A 24,660-nucleotide genomic window follows, 5' to 3' on the forward strand; every position below is an offset into this window, starting at 1 on the left:
TTTAGTCTTTCTCAGCTACGTGCTTTCACTCTCAGAACACTCTCTGGTACAACAAGATGTAGTCATCTCTCCAATTACTACTGAAGTAGGTTTTGGGGACTTTTGCATTATGTGATTAGTGGGTCTTCCTAATTCTATGACCTAGCCAAGCTTCTATAAATCAGCTTTTAATAGTCTTCCCTCATTACAGAAAGGTGTGATGACAGGCAGCAGGTCTTTGAAGGGTTTTTTTCCCTATCTTCCAGCATCCTGTCTTGCCCCATTAATTTGTGCCTCTTATGCTTCACTGGGTTATGACTGTTACAAATGGCTTCAATGTTTTACTTTCAAGTATTATACAAAGAGTGCACTGCTTTTTTTTTTTACTTTTACCTGTAAAATGAGAAATATAACTCAGTAACTACCTTGAACCTAGACATTATTTTTTTTCTCTTGGTCTTTTGGATCAGTAAGGAAGATTTGCAGCTCATCATTACTTACTAATGCAAGAATTGGCAATTTCACAAGAAGCAAGATGACTAAGAGTCAAGACCAGCTACACTTTGTGCTCAGCTTTACTACAGACATGCTGTGTGTCCTTGGCAAGATAGAGATATTGATATATTTTTAAAAAGTTGCAAAGAGATAAGTCTACAAAGCCGTCTCAGTAATACGACCTTTAAAAATACCAGTGAATTTCCCAAGCTACTTCAGGAAGAACTGGTGTTGCATTTACTGAACATTTATCATGATGATAACCTGTTTTTATGTAACTGAGAATACATTTAATGGGTAGCCACTTTTGAAGATAGCTGCCTGGTTTTAGTGTCCATGGAAGTCCTTCATGGAAGTCAGCATTTGGAGTGTAGATCTATCTGCATTTATATATGTGCAAGCTATTCTACTAAAATGCATTGATCACTTGCAACTTACTTGCATTTGTCCATGTGATATTACTTTATTAATGTTGTATTTCAAATAATATTATTTTTTTATTTTTTTAATTATTATTATTTCAGCCAATCATATTTATTGCTAAGATGTTTGATCCAAATCAAAAGCAATGCTTTAGTGGTCAGCCCTGCATGCTTAAATATGTAGTTGTATTCTGGTTACTTTTGCCAATACTGTCAATAAGTCTATTTTACTAGAACTTGCCACACAACCTCTCTCTCTATTGTTATGAACAATCTTCATCTCATGCAATTTTCTATGCAGTTTTCATGCTTTTTTATTCTCAGTGAAAGTCTAAAGAGAGTTTTCTCAGTTACATTGCATTTTATTCTTAGATAGGCATCACAGTTGAACATAGGAAGGCCTTCCATAACATCACTCTACTAGTTGAACATTTTAAGAAAAACTTTAAAAAGTTTATAGTAACAAATGCACTGTAAGTCTGGAGTTTTCTCTGACAAATTCATTTATAGATGGAACAGTTCTTCGTAGTTTTTTCTTCTTCTTAAAACCCATGTTGAGACACACAATGAGAAACCTTTGAACCAGACTTTATGGAAAAGTTCTGTTGAAGTGGATGCAGTGATGTGCAATAGAATCATAGGATCATAGAAAAGTTAGGGTTGGAAAGGACCCCAAGATCATCTAGTTCCAACCCCCCTGCCATGAGCAGGGACATCTCACACTAAACCATGCCACCCAAGGCCTCATCCAACCTGGCCTTGAACACCGCCAAGGATGGAGCATTCACAACTTCACTGGACAACCCATTCCAGTGCCTCACCGCCCTCTCAGTAAAGAATTTCTTCCTTATATCCAATCTAAACTTCCCCTATTTAAGTTTGAACCCATTACCCCTTGTTCTGTCACTACAGTCCCTGATGAATAGTCCATCCCCAGCATCCTTGTAGGCCCCCTTCAGATACTGGAAGGCTGCTATGAGGTCTCCACGCAGCCTTCTCTTCTCCAGGCTGAACAGCCCCAACATTCTCAGCCTCTCTTCATACAGGAGGTGCTTCTATCCCCTGATCATCCTCATGGGCCTCCTCTGGACTTGTTTCAACAGTTCCATGTCCTTTTTATGCTGAGGACACCAGAACTGTACACAATACTCCAAGTGAGGTCTCACGAGAGCAGAGTAGAGGAGCAGGATCACCTCCTTCGACCTGCTGGTCACACTCCTTTTGATGCAGCCCAGGATACAGTTGGCTTTCTGGGCTGCAAGCGCACACTGCTAGCTCGTGTTCATTTTTTCATCAACCAACACCCCCAAGTCCTTCTCTGCAGGACTGCTCTGAATCTGTTCTTTGCCCAAACTGTAGCTGTGCCTGGGATTGCTCCGACCCAGGTGTAGGACCTTGCACTTGGCATGGTTAAACTTCATAAGGTTGGCATCAGCCCACCTCACAAGTGTGTCGAGGTCCCTCTGGATGGCATCCTTTCCCTCCAGCGTACCAACCGAACCACACAGCTTGGTGTCATCGGCAAACTTTCTGAGGGCGCACTCAATCCCACTGTCCATGTCACCAACAAAGATGTTGAACAAGACCGGTCCCAACACCGATCCCTGAGGGACACCACTCGTTACCAGTCTCCAGCCGGACATCGAGCCATTGACCACAACTCTTTGTGTGCGGCCATCCAGCCAGTTCTTTGTCCACTAAGTGGTCCACCCATCAAATTGATGTCTCTCCTATTTAGAGACGAGGATGTCGTCTGGGACAGTGTCGAACGCTTTGCACAAATCCAGGTAGATGACGTCAACTGCTCTGCCCCTGGTCATCAGTTTTGTAGCCCCATCATAGAAGGCCACCAAACTGGTCAGGCAGGATTTCCCCTTAGTGAAGCCATGCTGGCTGTCACCAACCACCTCCTTGTTTTTCATGTGCCTTAGCGTGCCTTCCAGGAGAATCTGCTCCAAGAGTTTGCCAGGCACAGAGGTGAGACTGACTGGTCTGTAATTCCCCGGGTCATCCATTTTCCCCTTCTTGAAAACGGGGATTATATTTCCCTTTTTCCAGTCTTAAGGATCTTCACCTGACTGCCAGGATTTTTCAAATATGATGGCCAGTGGCTTAGCAACTTCATTCGTCAGCTCCTTCAGGACCTGCGGATGGATTTCGTCAGGTCCCATGGACTTGTGTACGTTTAGGTTTTTAAGATGGTCTCGAACCAGATCCTCTCCTACAGTGGGCCTAGGGTCTTCATTCTCACAGTCCCTGCGTTTGCCTTCCAAGACTTGGGTGGTGCGGTCAGAGCATTTGCCAGTGAAGATCGAGGCAAAGAAGTCATTAAGAACCTCAGCCTTCTCCAAATCCAGGGTAGCCAGTTCTCCCGATAGAGAGAGGCATCTGAGTCATTGCTTCTGTCACACTGGTAAACAAATAAGCTGAAGTTTCTGAAGCGCCCTTTTCGATGTGCACTGCCGTGTTCATATTTTTCAACTTACTCCTTTAAAATAATGTTACAAATGATCAATTGCTCAAACTTTTCATCACAAAAAAAAAAAAAAAGAAAAAAAGTTTAACTCCAGAAACTGTAAAAAGGGGACATTTTTATTTACAAAAATATCTAGTAGCTTATCACTGTCTTGATATGTAACTACACATGATGGATGCTTCTTTCTTCTGATATTCTCTTTTGATCCTTAGGTTGGGAGCACAGTCTTTTTCAGATGCAGAAAAGGTTATCATATTCAGGGATCTACCACCCGTTCTTGTCTTGCTAACTTAACATGGAGTGGCATACAGTCTGAATGCATTCGTAAGTCTGGTTTCTTATCCAATTAGTAAGAATACTGTGCAATTCTGAAAGAGTTACAAAGTGATGCATGTGGAAATTCATAATAAATTATATGCTACAGAAAACTAAACTTTATTTAAAACAGTATTTTTAAATGGTTTTGTTTCCTATTCTAAGACTAAAGATGTATTTGAGATATTAAAGTAAGATTTTTCAGATTTTTATTCATGAAGTTCACAATTAATTCTATCAGTTTTACTCAAAAATGTGTGTCCTCATTAACCCACTGCATTAGCTGCTTTAAATTAATCTAGGTTTTTTTGTGTTGTTGAATTAATATACAACAAGCAGTGTCCTGAAGTGTGCATGGGGCTATTTTGTTGGCTAGTATTTTGTGAATCATAAATTAGAATTAACTAAATTCATGGTTTGGGGGCTATACATGGGTGTGCAAATGATCAGTGCATTTACAGCTCTGTGTTGGAAGACAGCAAATAACTATTGCATTAAAATACGCTTATCTAAGCTAAAAGTAATTAATTAGAATGACCTTAGATTTTTACCCTATTTCAAATTATCTTTGGGTTGTTATAAATGGACATCATGGAGCAGAGAGAAAGAAGCATACAAAACAACTATATCTGTTACAATGTACTATGACAAAGCCTTCCTACAGAATGTTTCTTTCAGTAGAAATGTATAATGAATTTATTTAGCACAATAACCACTCTATAATTTTCAAAACATTGAGTGGAAGTGATGCTTGAAGCTGTGACAGTACAGTAATTCAGAGAGCCAGTCATTGCACTATGTACAGTGGCATTTACTTACCTTCATTTTAACACTTCTCTGTTTCCTGTCATCATTTAATTTTGGTGTATTGTTTAAGAATATATGATGGTATCATTTCCATCTTCCCACAATAATAAAACAATACACTGAGTGTTAGTTTACAAGTAATAGCTACTTAACATTTCTAAAAGGTGTACCAAGTTCATATAATGAAAGGGAGTATGTTGAAATGCATTTTTTTTTTCAAATGATGTGCTGTAAAATCCTTTGAAAACTGTTTACCACTACTTTTTCTAACTGTAAAAAACCCTTTACAGCTCATGCTTGCAGGCAGCCAGAGACACCAGCACATGTAGATGTGAAAGCAATAGATCTTCCTACTTTAGGGTATACTTTGGTGTATACCTGTCAGCCAGGATTTTTTCTTGCTGGTGGATCAGAACATCGGACATGTAAACCAGATATGAAATGGACAGGAAAATCGCCTATTTGTAAAAGTAAGTAAATACTCAAGTGATTTGTTGGGCCCAATTTTGTTTGATTTAATTTTCCCGGACATTTTTATGTAGTAGGATTAATTTTTTCCACTTACTGTTTAAAGAAGCATATGACACAGGAGCTTTTACTTGATGAAAGAAACAGTAAAGAAATCAAAGTGGGTGTAGCATCTAGAACTCATGGAGGAAAACATGGCAATACAATATGTGTGTGGAAAAGCACAGTCATGCATACATCAGTTTACCCTTAAAAAGTGCAAACAAAACCTAAACAATATAAAGTACTACTTTTAATTGTGTTTATGTCACAGTCCTAAAGAGTATTTCTGTGTATTAAGTGTTTAATGTATGAATTCAGATTAATTCAGGTAGGCTTTTTGTCTAAGAAAATCTTCTAAAATAAAAATGAATAATAAAATTAAAAAATAAGTACATATTTGCACCAGATTCCGCTTTTATCTACATCCATGTAAATTTCATATAATTTTGCTAGAGTAACTCTAAGTACATAGTTATGAGGGCTATATTTGCTCTTCAAATGCAAATTAAGTTCCTGATTAAGAAAAAAAATACATTTAAAATATGAATAAAACAAAAATAGTCGGATACCATGGGAAAGATTTTGCAACATGATTTTTAATTCTGATATGTCAAAGAACACTCAATTGATTTGATGTTCGAACAATATTTTAGTTTTCATTAATGTATGAGTAGACTTCTTTGTTTCAACATTGTCAAGCTGAATGATCTACACGTAAAACTTCCAATTCCTTAAAGGTTGATTTTTCATGGGTACTATGTATAATTAATAAATTAAGAAAAACAATCTTCTGGTTTTTAAATTCCCTTTTAAAAAACAAAATAGAGAATATTTGTATAAGCAAGAATTCTTTTCTTTTTGTTGTGTTTTTTTTGTTTGTTTGTTTTAAATTGTCTTACAGTCTTTAGGCATAATCCTCCTTGATTGCCCTGCATTTTTTGTGCTTAGCACTTGATCAGCCTAGTGAGTGAATTTTCAGAAAAAAAAAAACCAAAAAAAACCACCAAAACATGCAAGACCAGTTATTCCTTGAGGACATTAGCCTTTTTAAAGTGGCTGATAATGTGAGGCCAGAACTTGATCTTGGTTGAGTCAGTGGACATAACTGCTGAGTGTACCAGAAATATAGCAAGTGACACCATTTGTGATCCTTTCCCATGATATCTGATCCTGTCATCCTAATCCAGCAACCTGGCACTTGCTGGTTTGTGTCATAAATGCATCAATTTTTATAAACACAATATTCACTATATTTAATATGTTATTATTCATAATTAGTTATAGTTTTTCTCCCCTCTATAAGGCTCTCTTTTACAGCACTGGGACTGATATAAAAAATTTAGGCCTAAACGCATGAAATACTTTGCTAGCCAGACAACTTTTCACAGTAAAATGTTGTTTACCTAAAATATTTTTTGCTAGTTTTGTGTAAGTCTATAGGTTTGAACATGTAAAGTATTCAAGACTAGGTATTTCTGGTTTAAATATGGCTCTATTGGATAAGAAATGATTGCATCCATGAAGCATTGTTTTAACATTCTATTTTAAAAAAGAAAAAAAAAAGAAACAAACAACGAATATATTCATGAAAGTGATAATTTGTCTTTTTACTTGTAGGTAAAGGAGTGAGAGAAGTTAATGAAACAATAACTAAAACTCCAGGTTTGTATACAAGAAAAGTTTTAGAACTAAATAAATTCAATTGATTTGCACCCTAGATTGTTATGGATAATAAAATTATTTTCAATATTTAACTTACTTATTAGTAATTTCAAAGGAATATAAATATTGAGGTCTTTCATAATAGCAGAGACCATGTAAAACATATTCTATAAAGTTCTTTCCCAAACAGCATTTTTTTAATTTCTACAGTAACAATTTTGTGAATGTCACAAAAAAAGCTGTCAAACAAAAAAGATAAAGCATATATACACAAAACCCAGACTTGATGTAATTTTATATCAGAGATTGCTGTAATGGAGAGCCTTATAATGAGCTTAGATTGCAATTGTGGGGATTTGGTTTAGTCAAAGTTCTGCCCTTTACCTTGCAAGTCTTGTAAGAAACCACAAAAAAAAAAAATTCAAACAAACAAAAAAACCCCTACAACCACCACCACCACCAAACCAAACCAAAACAAAAAAATCACAAAACCAAACAACAAAAAACCCAAACAGGTTTCAAAATTGTAATGGCCTTAATTTCATGGGAACTCTCAAGGTACTCTAAGGTAGGGCTTCCTAATTTGTGTGCAGTTAACTTTTTCCTCTTGCCAGTGTCAAAATAGAAAAATACATCAGTGAAATCCTTGATGTAGTTCTTTTTAGGCTCAATAATTTTCAGACAATGAAAGGCCTATTTTTATTTTTTTTTACTATCTTATTTAACAATACGCAGAGCTTTCACCAAATAAATGAGCTTGCAATTCTATATTCTGAATTTTAGCAAGCTGCAGGGAAAATAAGATTAATAGTTCACACTCAAGGCAGTTCACAGAAGGACTCTGTAAAGTAGATGGGATAAAAAGGTATTTCTGCTAATAATTAACCTTACTGGTGAGTTTATTAGTGAGAGTTCTTCTCAAATGCATTAGTTCTGCAGACTCACAATAAAGCAGGATAGAATATGCATTCATTATAATTAATATACAGTCTTCATTTACTGGAAGATTCACCTCACTGAACACCTAAGGTACGCATTAATCTGCTATCACACAGATTTTGAAGTTTCAATGCCAAATTAAAATACAGACCAAGTTTCCAAATATATTCACTATGCAGAGCATCAGTATCAATTCACATCACATCATGTCCCTTATAACTGCTTTTGACAAGTAAGTACTGTTTGAAAGGCACTGTTAAGAAAAACAATGTTATGATTGAGAATGCTAATAACTGTAAGCAGAGAACTGAAACTGTGTAACAGATGACTGTCATTAACAAGGAAAAGTTTTAAGTCTGCACTATTATTAATGTCTTTTAAAAATGTGAATTCTCTCTAGTATAGAACACTATGTCTTTCCTTGGCTTCTGGTAGAATTCCAGAATGCTGCTATCTGTATTTTAGTTTACATGAAGCTAATATTGCTAGAGTTTTGTAACAGAAAAGGATCATATTTTTGTGGATATCTGAATAAAAATTCTGCTTATTAAGTTGTGGGGTTTTTTAGCCAAAGTTAATGTTTTCATAAGTAATAGTAACTATAATTTTTACTGTAAATTATAATTGAGTATAAGTTGCAACTAAAGAATTCTTACAATACCAAAGTGAAGTTTAAGAACTACAATACTGTGTTTGGCTCCCATGGCTCTCACTCCTTTGTATTTATAGTCTTTGTAAAAATAGTTAGGAAGCTGTTCTAGTGAGCAGCTGTTGATTTGCCTATTTGAAATGTTCTGAGAAGAATCCGCAGTTGGTGCAGAATTAGTACGATAATACCCCGTTCTTTTTTCTCATTCTGCATTTGCCCACAGTGGATGGGAAAGGCAGCGACATCGCAAGGGCTCAGCAGAAATGAGTCAGACTCCAATTCCTCAGCAGCATCCATGAGACTGCAGCACTTGTATTTTAACCTTTTGCAAGCAGAAATATATTTTCTTTCCCTACTGCTTCTGTCCATCTGCAACAAGTGCAAATTCTGTAAATATTGAGTCAATGGTACTATTTTGAAAATTATATATATAATTTGCAAGTGGTACTATTATTGATGATTACAGTGGATAGAGAAACCAGATAGTGAAGATGCTGAATGTGACAAAAGAATTATGGTCTTTGCTCCTTTAGAAGAGTCTTACATAGTACCTGTCAGGTTCATGCCAGTAATACTAGATGTTCACCTTCATGAGAACAACTTCAGACACACAGTTTAATTAAAAGCAAAGACAAAAATAATTTTCATATATTTTTAAGATGCAGGTTTCAAATTTACTGTATGTCATTATTGTATCAAAGCAATGAGAAATTTACAGGAAAAAAAGTCTGAAAGACCCTTTACAGAATTCCTATATTTGCAGAAAATATATGAATTCTAAGGACTATGAGATACCAATTGAAACTTATGCTTCAGATTTTTAATATTAAATTGAGGTTACCTTGTGTAAATTCCCAGTCCCACACTGAGTTTTCCTTGGAAAAGAAGCACTTAGGATCCTTTAAAGCTGTTGTAGTCAAAGCCATATAGTGGGTCTCCACTCACTTGGAATCCAGTGATGGCAGAGACAACATATTGATGATGTTTTCTTTTTTTGTGTTTTCTTTTTAATTAATGTTAATATTGCAAATACTGTTGAATGAGAGACTTTTTTCTACTCTGTTGCTGATTTAGATAAATATTTAAAATGCAACATTTAATGACCTCTAAATATTTTTTTTCTAAAGAGGAAAAATAGAAATAACATCAAATGAATGACTCAAATACCTATATCTTTTCCTGTAATTCATACTTCATTTTAGGGAGTTTCACTTCAGATTATTTGAACTGCAGTTTCAGAGAAGCAAACCCCTTTATTTTAAATCAAAATTGTTCCCTGTTCTGGGAACTTCACTGTTCACAGGTGTGGTCATACTGTACAGAAAAAAGATGTGGACTCTAAAAATGACTAACAAGAAACTTGTGCTAAACTGTGTCTGGAATCCAGTGAATTCAATTGAATATTCATTTGATCAGTTGAAAATCACACATACTATTTAATAGATTCATAAAAAAAAGATATGGCCTAAGACAGTGTCCCCTTCCAGACTCCCTCACTTCAGAAAATTATTTTCATTTCTTTCATCATACCTTAAAGCTGTAGGGCTTTAGGGGAAGAGCCTGTTTGTTATTTTTCATAGTCTTGCGAGCTTTCACTGAAGCACACAAGCTATGAGGTGTGATGTTATTTAAGAACATGTATGATAATGGACAGGTGTAGTATACAGTAGGCAATTGTGTGAAAAGGTCATTATTGTAGAATCATAAAATCATAGAATAGTTAGGTTTGGGAAGCACCTTATGATCATTTAGTTCCAACATATTGTCTTTACTGCTGTAAAATTTTTACTGTAATGCCTCCTTAGAACAGTGGATTGATGCTGTAACAGAAAAAAATAAAGAACCGAAATGTGGCTAGAAAGATTGCTACTTTGTTGTAGTTAACTCATTTCTTTGTTTCTTTTTTGCCCACTTTTATTTAGTTCCCTCGGATGTGTTTTTTATAAATTCACTGTGGAAAGGATTTTATGAATATTTAGGAAAAAGACAGCCTGCTACTCTGACTGTTGATTGGTTCAATACTACAAGCAGCAAAGTGAATGCCACATTCACTGAGGCATCCAACATCCAGATCAAACTATCAGGTACGTTCAGAATTTGATGTTAAAACAGCTGGTTTGGGATTTTTTTTTTCTCTTCAGTTTTGTTGCGTTTTCTGCCAAACACAAAACAAAAACTTCATATTTTCACAAAAATGTTTTTCTGCTTATTTTGCAAAAAGAAAGAACCTAATGTAATGGTCTGCACAAAATTCAGTCAATTTAAATGTGGTCACCCATATATTGTTTTCCACTTACACTTCAAATAAATATTGAGTAGTTTTTGTCATCTCAGACTGTTGGATAGTATTGATGTGTTAGAATCATAGAATCATAGAATAGTTAGGGTTGGAAAGGACCTTAAGATCGTCTAATTCCAACCCCCCTGCCATGGGCAAGGACACCCCACACTAAACCATATCACCCAAGGCCTCATCCAACCTGGCCTTGAACATCGCCAGGGATGGAGCGTTCACAACCTCCCTGGGCAACCCATTCCAGTGCCTCACCACCCTCTCAGTAAAGAATTTCCTCCTTATGTCCAATCTAAACTTCCCCTGTTTAAGTTTGAACCTGTTACCCTTTGGCCTATCACTACAGTCCCTGATGAACAGTCCCTCCCCAGCATCCTTGTAGGCCCCCTTCAGATACTGGAAGGCTGCTATGAGGTCTCCACGCAGCCTTCTCTTCTCCAGGCTGAGCAGCCCCAACTTTCTCAGCCTCTCTTCATACAGGAGGTGCTCCTGTCCCCTCATCATCCTTGTGGCCCTCCTCTGAACTTGTTCGAACAGTTCCATGTCCTTTTTATGTTGAGGACACCAGAACTGCACACAATAATCCAAGTGAGGTCTCACGAGAGCAGAGCAGGGGAGCAGGATCACCTCCTTCGACCTGCTGGTCACACTCCTTTTGATGCAGCCCAGGATACGGTTGGCTTTCGGGGCTGCAAGCGCACACTGCCGGCTCATGTTCATTTTCTCATCAACCAACACCCCCAAGTCCTTCTCTGCAGGGCTGCTCTGAATCTCTTCTCTGCTCAACCTGTAGCTGTGCCTGGGATTGCTCTGACCCAGGTGTAGGACCTTGCACTTGGCATGGTTAAACTTCATAAGGTTGGCATCAGCCCACCTCACAAGTGTGTCGAGGTCTCTCTGGATGGCATCCCTTCCCTCCAGCGTACCAACCGAACCACACAGCTTGGTGTCATCGGCAAACTTTCTGAGGGCACACTCAATCCCACTGTCCATGTCACTGACAAATATGTTGAACAAGACCGGTCCCAACACCGATCCCTGAGGGACACCACTCGTTACCAGTCTCCAGCCAGACATCGAGCCATTGACCACAACTCTTTGCGTGTGGCCATGCAGTCAGTTCTTTATCCACTGAGTGGTCCACCCATCAAATTGATGTCTCTCCAATTTAGAGACGAGGATGTCGTCTGGGACAGTGTCGAACGCTTTGCACAAGTCCAGGTAGATGACGTCAACTGCTCTGCCCCTGGTCATCAGTTTTGTAGCCCCATCATAGAAGGCCACCAAATTGGTCAGGCAGGATTTCCCCTTAGTGAAGCCATGCTGGCTGTCACCAACCACCTCCTTGTTTTTCATGTGCCTTAGCGTGCCTTCCAGGAGAATCTGCTCCAAGATTTTGCCAGGCACAGAGGTGAGACTGACTGGTCTGTAATTCCCCGGGTCATCCATTTTCCCCTTCTTGAAAACGGGGATTATATTTCCCTTTTTCCAGTCTTAAGGATCTTCACCTGACTGCCAGGATTTTTCAAATATGATGGCCAGTGGCTTAGCAACTTCATTCGTCAGCTCCTTCAGGACCTGCGGATGGATGTCATCAGGTCCCATGGACTTGTGTACGTTTAGGTTTTTAAGATGGTCTCGAACCAGATCCTCTCCTACAGTGGGCCTAGGGTCTTCATTCTCACAGTCCCTGCGTTTGCCTTCCAAGACTTGGGTGGTGCGGTCAGAGCATTTGCCAGTGAAGATCGAGGCAAAGAAGTCATTAAGAACCTCAGCCTTCTCCAAATCCAGGGTAGCCAGTTCTCCCGATATCTTCCGGAGGGGGCCTGCGTTGTCCCTAGTCTGTCTTTTATTTGCAATGTACCTATAGAATCCCTTCCTGTTATCTTTAACATCCCTAGCCAAGTTTAATTGTAACTGGGCCTTAGCTTTCCTAACCTGGTCCCTAGCTTCCTGGACAACATCCCTGTATTCTTCCCAGGCCTGCTGTCCCTGCTTCCAGCTTTTATAGGCCTCTTTTTTCCTTTGAATTTTCCTGAGCAACACCTTATCTATCCAAGGAGGTCTCCTGGCTCTCCTGCTGCACTTCCTTCGAGTTGTGATGCAACACTCCTGAGCTTGTAGCAGGTGATCCTTGACTATCAAGCAAGGAATCAGTAAAATAAGATCCTGCTATTACAGCACTTGAAATCTTGTTGTCCGCCTTATAAAATTCTGTTATTACAAAATGTTTTCTACAAAATATTTTAGTCCTAAATCAATATACTTTGCTTTGAAAGGATATTTGAATAAACTGGTTAAAAAAATGTTTAAAAGACATGTATTACCTCCTTCATGTTACTAGGTGTTTACAAGAAAGAAGAAGCCCATTTGCTCTTGAAAGTTTTTCAGATTAAAGGACCTAGTGAAATTTTTGTAAGCAAGTTTGAAAATGACAACTGGGCACTAGATGGTTATGTAAGTAACTGGACTGCTGTGGGTAAAGCTTGCTGAGTTTTAAGTAACTTCTGATTTCCTTCCGAAACCTTTATCCAAATTTTTATATTACTAGCATGGAATACAGCACTGTAGATGTCAAGTGTAGAGTTCACGTTATTTTTCTTTTCAAAAATACGTATACAAGCTTCTATCTTCCACACTTCCATTAGAATTTTTAGTTTACTAAAAGGAAGGTGGAGTGATCAATATAATTTGCTATGGTTTTGCCTTGTTTTCTTAGATGAAAGTGAGAACTTTATGTTTAGAAACATTGTTCATTTTTAGCTTGGGAAATAGTTCACTGTAATAAAATTACATTTAATCTTGAAGAAAAAGTTCCTTTACTCTTTGCAGTTCTCCTTTGTGTCTCATAATGCTTTTTATGGAAAACAATTTAAAATCTGACAATTCAGTAGACTTTTGTATCCATAGACTAATTCAGTTATGTGTTTCCCAGTTGAAGAATTTTAAAACCCAGCAATATACATCAGATATTTTAAAGTTGTCCCATGTGTTATTTTGAAACTTTATTTAATACTGCTGCAAACTTAAAATGATAAATACTGCATAAGCAGAGAGTTTACTAATATTTTAAAGGATAAAAGTGAAAGTCTGGGCTCCATATTTCTCCTCTAAGTCAGAAAAACAAATTGCTAAGCATAAACATTCTTACTTCTTTTTTCCAGAAATATTTTTTCTGTTTTATCATATTTTAGGTATCCTCAGGGTTTGAAAGAGGGGGTTTTACCTATCAAGGCAATATACATGGAAAAGACTTCGGAAAATTTATGCTCCAAAGACAAGGTAAGTATGTTCATAGAGCTTTAATATGTCTAATCTTTTGGGATCTTTCAAAAGTAAATTCAGCAAATGACTCATCTATCTAGCTTAAAAAACTATGTTTATTTCATGCCATTGCTATTATAAAAAATATAGTGGAATATGCGTATTTTAAATAATCTGTTCAAGTCCTGGTGTGACTCTAGTTAATATGTTACTGTATCACGTTTTCAGGTATAGCAACCAGAGAATGCCAGTGCAACTGCTTGCTTTTCTGTGAATGTCATTTTTAAAGTAACAGGGTGTCATGCAATTCAAAGACACTTTTTGCTCATATGTATAAATTGCAGTCAGAACCATATAGGAAATTAAAAAGAGAGGATCAACACTGATTTTATTAATGCCATTTGGAGTGCTTGTTACTGATGGATGCTTTCAGAATGTATATGTATTTAGATAGAATTCTACTTTACTGTCAAAAATATGAAATGGGTGGCTGATATATATATCACAGCTATGGACTCAAGTGCTCTGGCAGCTGATGAAAAACTAGTTATTCTGCTCATAAGATTATTTTTTCATAAAAAAACTAATAAAATGTTTACCCATGAAATATTGTCTAATAAAATAGTTTGGGCAAATACCAAGTGTAGACATCTGCATTTCCTGATCCTGGAACTACTGCAGAGTGGTCAAACCACAGTATATATAAAGCAAAGTACTGGGCTAGAGAAAGGAGACTGCCTAACCAATATCTTGATAGCAGACTCTACCTACATTTTATAAATTGCCTTTTTTCCATTGACTTCATTGGTGCTGTACCCAATGTCCTTCAAAGTTCTGCCAAATCTCCCTTGTATTTCTTTGCTCTATTAACTGCTGTAGTAGCAGTTATGCTATGGATTTGCTCATCTTGGCCACCTCTCAAATTGCTATATATGTTTAGTCACAGTGTTTAGTCACCCACCTTCAGAGTCTCAGCCTAAGAATTGCCAATTACTAAAGCTGAATAACAATTTCAGTCTTCAGAGTAAACTCTTGTCTGGGACAGATGATTTTTCTGCTTATACCTTTATGCAATTCTTATCTCTGTAATATCTAAGCTACTTCTTTCTGATTTTAACAAGTGCACTATAAAGGTAGAGCATCAACATTTGTTCAAACATCTGTCTTGCTAAGCAGTCTTTGGTATGTCAAAACAGTGAGACTATGGTCTGTTGTTTTTTCTTGGGGAGAGTGTGTGGTTTTGTAGGGTTTTTTTCTCAAGCCAGGCCAAAAAAATATCCATACTTTGCTAGCTACCTAATAAAAGCTTGGATCCATGTGTTTTATTAGTGAAATGAATAACTCATGGGGGTAAATGAAGAACAAGCAGAATAAAAATTCAATTTACAGCATTCTCCAGTGGATTATTCTATGGTAGTGGAAAACATTGTCCTTATCACTTTTTGTTAGAGTTGCTATATGAGAGCACAGTGCATATATTCCAAAAGCTAGTAAGGAGCTGAAGTGTCCAAGTTACACAAACATTCCTACGCCTCTCATCTTCAGCTTTGACATCTCACAGAAAGCTTGCTACACATGCAGATACTCTCTCCTTTAGATTTCTTTATGTGATTGCTAAATAGATACTGATTTTCTATAAGTTGCTTGTTCTCTGTTGAAGAACCTACAGCTAAAAGGAAACAGCAGATTCCAGCCAACACAGGTCATAATACTTGTTTGTACCCTCTCATACTCAAGGATAACTGGCTTTGTTTTTTAAGTCTATTCTGTTCATGAATATTCTGCTGAGATAACAATATCATATGTCCTCCAGCTGAAGACTTAACATATTTTGTTTCTTCAGGAAGTTAAATTATTTGCTGCCTTTACACTAAACCAGAAGTGTTCATAAACTATGCATGCACTGGTGCATGCGTAATGTCATATGAAATTCTTCACCTTCAAGCATGCTTCAAATAAGAGAATTTACTGGGAAATACTTGGTTAAGGGTGAAAGACCAATCAAATGATGAAGAATTCCCTATCGCGTGACATGCTCAGTGGAACAAGCCCAGTTCTCAGAAAGAAAAAGTCCAGTCTTGGAATTTAATGACATGCAAGCAAAAAGAACTTTTATATCTATGAACAGTTTTTCCTCTTTCAGAAGTAATTCTGTTTGCTTGTAGCCTTAGATAATAACACAGAGAGGGCAAAGAGATCTGTTATCAGTCAGTCAAACAAATTAGAACTGTATCTGAGCCTGCTTAAGGGGCCTTATTGTGACACCATATTATTTAACTTGTTTTGCCAAGTAATCATTCATTGCTGGGGGCTTTTTGTTTGGTTTATTATTTTTTAATAACTTGGTCTCTAAATGCTGCATGTCTGTGGCTAGGTTCAGTTTCTGTGATTGCTGAGTGCCTGTGCCTCACCACAAGAGTTCTAGAAGATGTTTATTCTAAACTCTTGGCCTTGTTCATTCCAGTCTGGACTGTCCTTTTAAGATTCCATGAAAAAATGACTTTGTGAGAAACTTACTTACTTCACCAAACTATTATTTCACTATATTTATTTCCTCTGGAAAAAATACAATGACTCACTTTCCTTTTTTATTTTTTTTTTCGTTAAAACTGCTTTTTTAGCTTGTCTACATTGAGATAACAAATAGTGACAAGAAATATGAATAATTAATTTGTGTCTGTGATATGTTAGATTAATGGTTGTGAAATGCATATTCATTTCTTGAAATTGATCAATGCTTCCAGGCATTGAACATCATGAGACATGAATTTAAATTTTCACTCTATAAAGGTGTCATGCTTCCTCTCCAGATCATTTTGCACAAGTTTCATTATTCACAAAGAAACTTAGATCTAAACAGGATACTCACAGCTTCAGAGTACAAAACAGTTGTACATTAGTTAATGCATAAGTATGCTGGGACTAATGCTCTATGAGGCTATATATATCACACCCAGCGAGGTACCCAAAGAGTGTTTGCTATCCAGTGGTTATCAATCAGGTGAAGAAGTTCCAGCCTCTGTTGCTCATTGGAAGCTGCTGACTTGTTTTCTGTGTTGGTATTTTTTTTCTTAAATCCTTGAGTTGCTGACTACCCTCATCTGAATAATTACTCTTCTGCCTGTAATTCTAATTTTCTTATCTTGTATTGCTTCTGCTGTCACACTTTCTCCCACTTCAGCTGCAGTTTTTTTATTAAAACTGAGCCATGCTGTACTGGTGCCAGACAGTTGAAACCCTAGGTTAGGAGTTACAGGAGAAATGCATTTGAAAGCTCCAAACAATGATAAGGAAATGCTTATTTCCTTATGAATATTTTGTTACAAAAAGTATTATTTTCTAATATGTATAAAGGAGAAACCTCATTAACCATCTAAAGAGTAGAACTATACAACTTATGCAATAATGATTTCACTGTATATTTTCAGAATTTGGACATCACCTGACTGCTGCTGTTCTTATAAAGCTAAACAAACCCCTGTTATACTGTGAAATGTTTGAAAAACATTTATATAACTGAATATCCCTCTATGAAAGTATCATGTTTCCCAGTGACAAAATATGTCTTCTTTAATGGAAAGTAAACTAAATTATCTTTTCTCTTTCTTTTTTTTCTTCAACTATATACTATAACTGAATAACTAAATAACTAAATACTGTGACTGAGGTTATACCAAGTCTCATAAATAAATACATTTAATAATAAATAAATAAATAAATAAATAAAATTAAATTAAAATTATTCAGAATTGCAGCAAATTTTCCGTAATAAAAAGCAGATGCACAGAAAGCAAATGCGTGGTCCAAACCTGGCCAACACTTTTCCAATGCCAATTAAAGGGTGTAAACTTCAGTTAAAAATTTCAAGCGTGGTTACCCCACATGTTGTACTTTAAAAACTGTAGCAATATAGAATATTCACCTTGAACAGGAGCTGTGAGTCATAAGTATTAAATGACAGCTATCAAACAGAGATAACTTAAAAAGACATTATCTAAACATGTTTGTGCCTAGTTTAACTGTTCAGTTAGAAGAAAAAAAAAAAATGTTTTTTTTTTTTAATTCCATACTAAAACTTCATCCCAAGAATTGCTTATTATTTGTTTCAAACTACTGTTCTCTTTTAGCTGAATTATGATTAGGTATTTTATAATCTTTACACTACTTATTCATTAAAATGTATCTATCATTTGTGCCATGATAATAACTCTGAGATATAAATTAGGAGCTCACTGATCATACATGTTTCTGTTTTGATGCTTGATTAGAATTTAAAATAAGATTTAAAATATTATTTCCATGATTTTGCTGTTACAAGCTGACTACAATTAATATAATTATGAACACATTTTTATTATTACTCAAAATAATTGGAAAAACAGCTGGGGATTGTGATTGTAAAGGAAGAATGAATAAATACAGTGATAGCTGCATACAGCTTTTTAAACTTCTATCATATCTTCTAACCAATAAAAAATTCAAAGGAACATTTAAATGTCTTAAATTTTTCTAGGCTGTGGTAAATACTTAATTCCATCTGTATTTCATTTAGATTAGTTGGATAAGGTCTAGTACGGCGCTCGCAGCCCAGAAAATCGACTGTATCCTGGGCTGCATCAAAAGGAGCATGACCAGCAGGTCAAAGGAGGTGATCCTGCCTCTCTACTCTGCTCTCGTGAGACCTCACTTGGAGTATTGTGTGCAGTTCTGGTGTCCTCAACATAAAAAGGACATGGAACTGTTGGAACAAGTCTAGAGGATGGCCACAAGGATGATCAGGGGACAGGAGCACCTCCCGTATGAAGATAGGCTGAGAAAGTTGGGGCTGTTCATCCTGGAGAAAAGAAGGCTGCGTGGAGACCTCCTAGCAGCTTTCCAGTATCGGAAGGAGGCTTACAGGGATGCTGGGGAGGAACTCTTCATTAGGGACTGTGGCAATAGGACAAGGGGTAACAGGTTTAAACTTAAACAGGGGAAGTTTAGATTAGATATAAGGAAGTTCTTTATTGTGAGGGTGATGAGGCACTGGAATGGGTTGCCCAAAGAAGTGGTAAATGTTCTATCCCTGGCAGTGTTCAAGACAGGGTTGGACAGAGCCTTGGGCAACATGGTCTAGGGTGAGGCATCCCTTCCCATGGCAGGGGGTTAGAAGTAGATGATCTTAAGGTCTTTTCTAACCCTAACTGTTCTATGATTCTGTGATTCTGCAAGTCTGAAGTGTGACAGAAGATTAAGGTAGTGAAAAGCACTGACATACAGTGTTTTGTTTAGTGATGAGATCTGGCAATTCTGAAATTTCTAGGGGGGGCTGTCTTCATTTTAAATGGAACTTAATTACTTCCTAGTATTTAATGCATTTTCTAACTGCACAAAATATATTATCAATTGAAACATCTAAGTTTTAAAAGTATCTAAGAGAGCAAAAGCTTGCTTCACTCTGCTATCACAGTGAACTTGAACTGCAAGAAATCATAGATGAGTTTGCTGCTTTCTCAGTTTTGCAACTTAAATATTTTAGTAGACTGTTGAAAACAGCACAATGCCTGGGTCTCTGCTTTTTCAAGTGGTCTGTTCCTATAGTCCTAAAAAGACTGATTGATGTTGTTGCAATGAACAAGGGAGTTTATGGTATTTATGTACTTGCGGGCTGAAGCATTTCTGAGTAGTAAATACCAGTGTCTCTTATTCTTCTCTACTAGCATCTGCAAAAATAACACAGAATAGCAATCCCAGCTATCTGTCCCAGCCTGTCCTCACTGTGCTTTCTCTCTGTCCTGGTCTCTCCTTCCTTAAGTAGAATCTGTATATTGCTCTCTGAAGAGGTGCAATTTCAAACTGACAACATGGACTTGGCTCTCAAAATATGCTGCTTTTTTCCTATTAAAAAAAATTCTATATTTTTCACAATAAAATTAGTTTTCATCCTTCACAATTTGCATTGTCAAGTTGGCCACCTATTTAAGTAGTTTGACAATGTCTGTCTTCATATTGATGGAAAAATGGGTTCTGCAAAATGCCTTACAGTCCAGGTTATCTGCTTGTCCACAACAGGAACCCAGATGATGTGGTCTGACTGCCTGTTATTTCTAAGCTTAATATTAAGGGTGCAGGTAGAGAATACTTTTTGCAGTATTAGTATTTTTTTTGCAGAAGATATATCGCTTAACTTAACTGAATTAGTGACTCATGAGAGGTGTAGTTCATAATTATTTTACTTGCTGTTACCCTACATGTTAAACAATGTTGATAGTTATTGATACATTATTAATTGGTATTAACAGGATTTATACTACAGGATGCTGCTTATTTCATGTTTTAAAATATAATTATTTTATCAAGGCACCATTTTCTTTCATTTTTGAATCAAAAGAAAACTGTGAGGTAGAAAACCTGGGAATTTTATTTCTGTCCTTTTTGTTTCATTTCAGGTCCTTTAAGTGCAGACACAGATCTTTCAAATCACTATTATGGTACAAACAGCAGTTCTGTTGCAGCTGCCATCCTGGTACCATTCTTTGCTCTAATATTATCAGGGTTTGCATTTTACCTCTACAAACACAGGTATTGTAAATGTTATTTGTCCAGTTACTAAATAAGGTTTGTGTTTCAATTTTCATTAAAGTTTCAGAATATCTTTACTCTAGAAAGATAAATATTTCTAAATATTCCCGTGAAGGGGTTCAGGGCAGGCAGTTCTTACTGGTGAACAAGTAGAAAAATACATCACTGTATTGAGGAGCAAAGACCTATCAATCTTCTTGGTTCATTACACTGAATCAGATTGAAATCTCAGGTCATATGTTTTATTTTTCATGTGTGGTGCTTTTTTCAAAATGCTTATGAGTAGTAATTATACAAGCTGAAAAATCCATAAAACCCATGAAGGAACAGCCCATAATGAGACTACTTAAAGTACGTGCTGAATAAGCTCATGGATACTAGTAGAATTGGCACCACTTCAGGTCATACAAAACTTTATATGTCAATGGATAATAGAATAAATCCTACCATCTTTTCTGAAATTTGGTTTAAAATCTGAAATTTATGTTTCTTTTGAACATCTGTTCATGCTGCGTGCTATTTGGCCAAAGCTTTCTGGAGCAATTTTTTTGTATTAAGCTACAATACTTTCTGACCTCCTTGTGTTATTTGCAATTTCTAAAAAGGTGTTTAAGAGAAATACTGGTTTTTAATAACATGCTTTTAAAACTTGTTCTATAACCATAATATCAAGAGTATTTTGTGACTGTAAGAAATCACATACACAAACTGAAGTCAGCCATTGCCCTGTGATGAACTGGACTATCTACCTACTTCAGCCTTAGAGGATTTTCAAAAAGAAATTGCAGTGGAGCTTGAACTTGTGAACTCCAGTTAAAATGATACATGTCCTGAAATATAATACAGCCTTTTGTTAAAAAAAACCAAAGCAGAACAAACAAAACCCTGCTCAGGAAGAGCTGTGAACTCTCTCTCAGAACACGTTATTGTAAGATGCCTTTCTGATGGCTACAGATCTGCATTCTCAGATAACTCCTGTTCTACAATGGGAGGAACCTAAAGCGCAGCATAAAAGCACAAGCATTCAGATCAGGCAAAGAGACAGAATGTAAAGGAAACATTGCTGTAACTTTGCTCTTAGAAAGAGACACCAAGCTCTTAAAAAAAAATCAGTAGAACTGCATAGTGACATAGGGATACATTTTGTGGTTTATTCTATCAAGTCTATTATGTCTTGCATAAGCAGTGGAGATTGTTTTCTTTTTAATAGAAATACGTATGTATTTAAGAGAGAGAAAACTTAAGTCTTCAGACAAGCACCTGTAATCCCAAAATTTATGGTACTGCTGGGGCAGTATTGCAGTTATGCCTACCTTAATCTAGTTTAACTGTATTAGATACTTGAAAAAAATGTTGTTCATAACTTAAGCTTTCAAAGAATATTGTTCCTTTTTTATATTTTCAAACAATTGCTTGTATTAAACCACAATTCTTAGAAGGGTTATCAGTGTCATATTGTCATGAGAAAATTAACAACAACTTAATTACTGATGTAAAGTAACTTTAGGTCACTTTTATTCTGTTCAAATTTCAAGAAAAGACAGAATCTGCGACTTTTGAAGGGACTTTCTGGAAATTACCTGAATGATCAGAATAGCATGAAATTTTCACAATGATGCGATAGCAGTTATGCCACTAAAGGCTGTCTATAGCAGAGAATTTGAAGGTCTTCTTAGGGGATGATTTTATGGATGTTTCTGCTGTGCCTGTGCCAGACTAATATCATCATTTAAAATCAAGGGTTTTTAAACCTTTTTTTACACGGTTTCTGTACCTTTTATCTCACAGACAGGGATTGCATCAGGATGAAGACAGCATCTCAATCTTCCAGAACAAAATTAAAATATATTTAATTACTTACACTTAGTAAAACTTCTAGTTAAGGTTTCTAAGCACATTTTTTGTACTTCTAAAATGACAATATGGGGAAAAAGACATATTTATGAGTAACAAAATTATTTGTAGATTGTAAGTTTTGATTACTGACATTTTTCCAATTATAGTTTTTGCTATCTGCTATGTAAAACAGAATAATTCTCTAGAAAAAGAGACTGATTTTCAAGAACCCTTTTCTGAAGTTTTATCATAAGAATCTTTTGTAGATTGTCTTATTAAGCACCAAGCATCTACATTTTGCACTCCTTCAGTGACTGTATTTCCCTATTTCAATTACATTTATGAAATTCTATTCTGGACTTCCTTTATATATTTATTTAGTTACGCATAGAAAGATTTAAAGTAGGAAAATATAATTTATTAGGATATCATTTTACTGGATATATCAGAAAGTCTGCACAATTCTGTTTTACTTTTCATTTAATTATTGGCTTTATATGTTGGAACAGAAAACATAAAGATGAGAACATCCTTGAAGTTTTGGTATGTTGTTCATGGTGGTAAAATACCATCCAAATTATAAGAGTGGTTACTGAAATATAAGTCTTTGTATCTTCCACATTTCCACATCTTCCACTTATCTTCCAAATTTATGAGAATATTAGTTAGGATTTGATGAATCTGATTACATACATTTCATCATATAAAATCTCTGTCAAGGTACTTAGTAGTATTTATTGTTGGAAGTATTTCTGGAGGTAAGCAGGCATGCTAAGGCAGATCTATCTGGAATAACTGAAATTACTGTCTATTTTCTGAAGGTTACTACCACTAGCAGTTCAAGATGTTCTGGACACTTGCTGTGTCAGTGCAAGAGTTGCCTGATTGAATCTATGCTGGCTGACTTTGCATTGATTTAGATTTAGTACCCACGAGACCTGTTACAGCACTTCAGTGGTGCAGTGCTAACTTCCTGCTCTGGAATGGTAATAAGCAGCTGATGGCAGCACATTACTACACCATTCCCTCTACCTCTGCTCAAAAACCTCTAAGCCAATAAAACCTGTGTGTGTATATCTCATCTAAACCCCAAGATGCTAACAAAAGGATGAATTAGGAGGATCTCACTCACATCTTTCTATGTCCACCTAGTCATCTTCTCCTGCATTCAAGTCTTCTAAATTTGTATTGATTTTTATCAGAACATTTGCACAGTGGCCTTCCTAAGTATACTTTAAAAATTAATGTGGGTAGAATTGCAAATGTCCACAAAAGTCAACAAGAATATACTTGAAGGTGACCAAATTAAGTTCACCAATTAAAGATGCTACTGTGTTTTTTACACTGGTATCGATGTTTTAGAAATACAATGATATATATTTGGAATTAGTAAGATGTTAATTTAGTAGAGCTGGAATAAATGTTTCCACTCTCTGTAAAGATTCTTTTATGGCTAGTCTGTCAATCTAAAACTGAAAAAGTAATCAGAAATTATCATAATTGTTACAACTGACATAAAATATTACGTTATCAGTTCCAACTTTTGTTTGTACTTTTGTTGTACGTTGCTTTAGTTTTGGCTGTCAATTTTGGCATGAACAACAAGCTATGAAATTGTCTTTTTTTTGACATTTTTATAATGAAAAGTGCATACCTATATTTTGCACTTATTGTCTCTCTGCTTTGTAGCAGCATCTTGCACATTAGGAATTTGTTTTCTTCTCTTCATGCTATGAAAAACAACTTCCAGACAGATTTCTCTTACTTTTTAAATCCCTGCAGCTTCCTTTATGGGTCTCCTTTTATCACTTTTAGACAGTCACGAAACTTGTGTAGACAAGATGGAAATATTAAAGATAAAACTTGCAATAATTGTAGATTGTTTCTTTTTAAGTGATACTAATTATAATTTCCTGTCTTTTTTTTTCACAGAACAAGACCAAAAGTACAGTACAATGGGTATGCTGGACATGAAAACAGTAATGGACAGGCTTCATTTGAAAATCCCATGTATGACACAAACTTAAAACCCACAGAGGCAAAGGCTGTGAGGTTTGATACGACTCTGAACACAGTTTGTACAGTGGTATAGCCTTCAGTGCCCAATATGACTGATTCATAGCCATACCTCTGATGGACAAGCAGTAATTCCTTTGGTGCCATATACCAGTTTCCCTTCTTTTCTTGGCTTTGCTGCTGTAATCTTTAACATCATCTGTCAGCCTACATGCAGCTAAATTTTCTGGTAAAAATGTGTCAGTCTTCTGGGGATCAGACAAAGAATATTTTTTCATCTTAAAGATGGATCGAAATGCCTGGCTGCATCTGCTTCAAATCAAGGCACACTTTAAGGAAGACTGCCAAGTCATGCCAATTTCTCATATTTAATGCCTCAGACTTTCATGTTTGTATGTGGCTGGATGCCTTTCAATGCATTCTTCTGGGCACTTGG

The 24,660-nt window shown here is 36.2% G+C and overlaps 1 protein-coding gene across 1 annotated transcript in view; it reads left to right on the forward strand.

Annotated features, from left to right (window-relative positions):
* The window catches only part of CSMD1 (CUB and Sushi multiple domains 1), a gene marked incomplete at both ends in the record, with an annotated part of 1,184,444 nt that extends 1,160,144 nt beyond the window's left edge, over positions 1-24,300 (forward strand). The window contains 8 exons of the mRNA XM_080616376.1: positions 3,585-3,696; positions 4,785-4,964; positions 6,622-6,666; positions 10,177-10,338; positions 12,892-13,004; positions 13,742-13,829; positions 20,240-20,372; positions 24,141-24,300. Of these exons, the coding sequence (XP_080472502.1) occupies positions 3,585-3,696; positions 4,785-4,964; positions 6,622-6,666; positions 10,177-10,338; positions 12,892-13,004; positions 13,742-13,829; positions 20,240-20,372; positions 24,141-24,300 (993 nt within the window). The remainder of the gene's footprint in view (positions 1-3,584; positions 3,697-4,784; positions 4,965-6,621; positions 6,667-10,176; positions 10,339-12,891; positions 13,005-13,741; positions 13,830-20,239; positions 20,373-24,140) is intronic.
* Positions 24,301-24,660: the final 360 nt, after the last annotated feature.

This window comes from Psittacula echo, assembly GCF_963264785.1.
Source record: "Psittacula echo genome assembly, chromosome: 4".
Classification (NCBI taxonomy): domain Eukaryota; kingdom Metazoa; phylum Chordata; class Aves; order Psittaciformes; family Psittacidae; genus Psittacula; species Psittacula echo.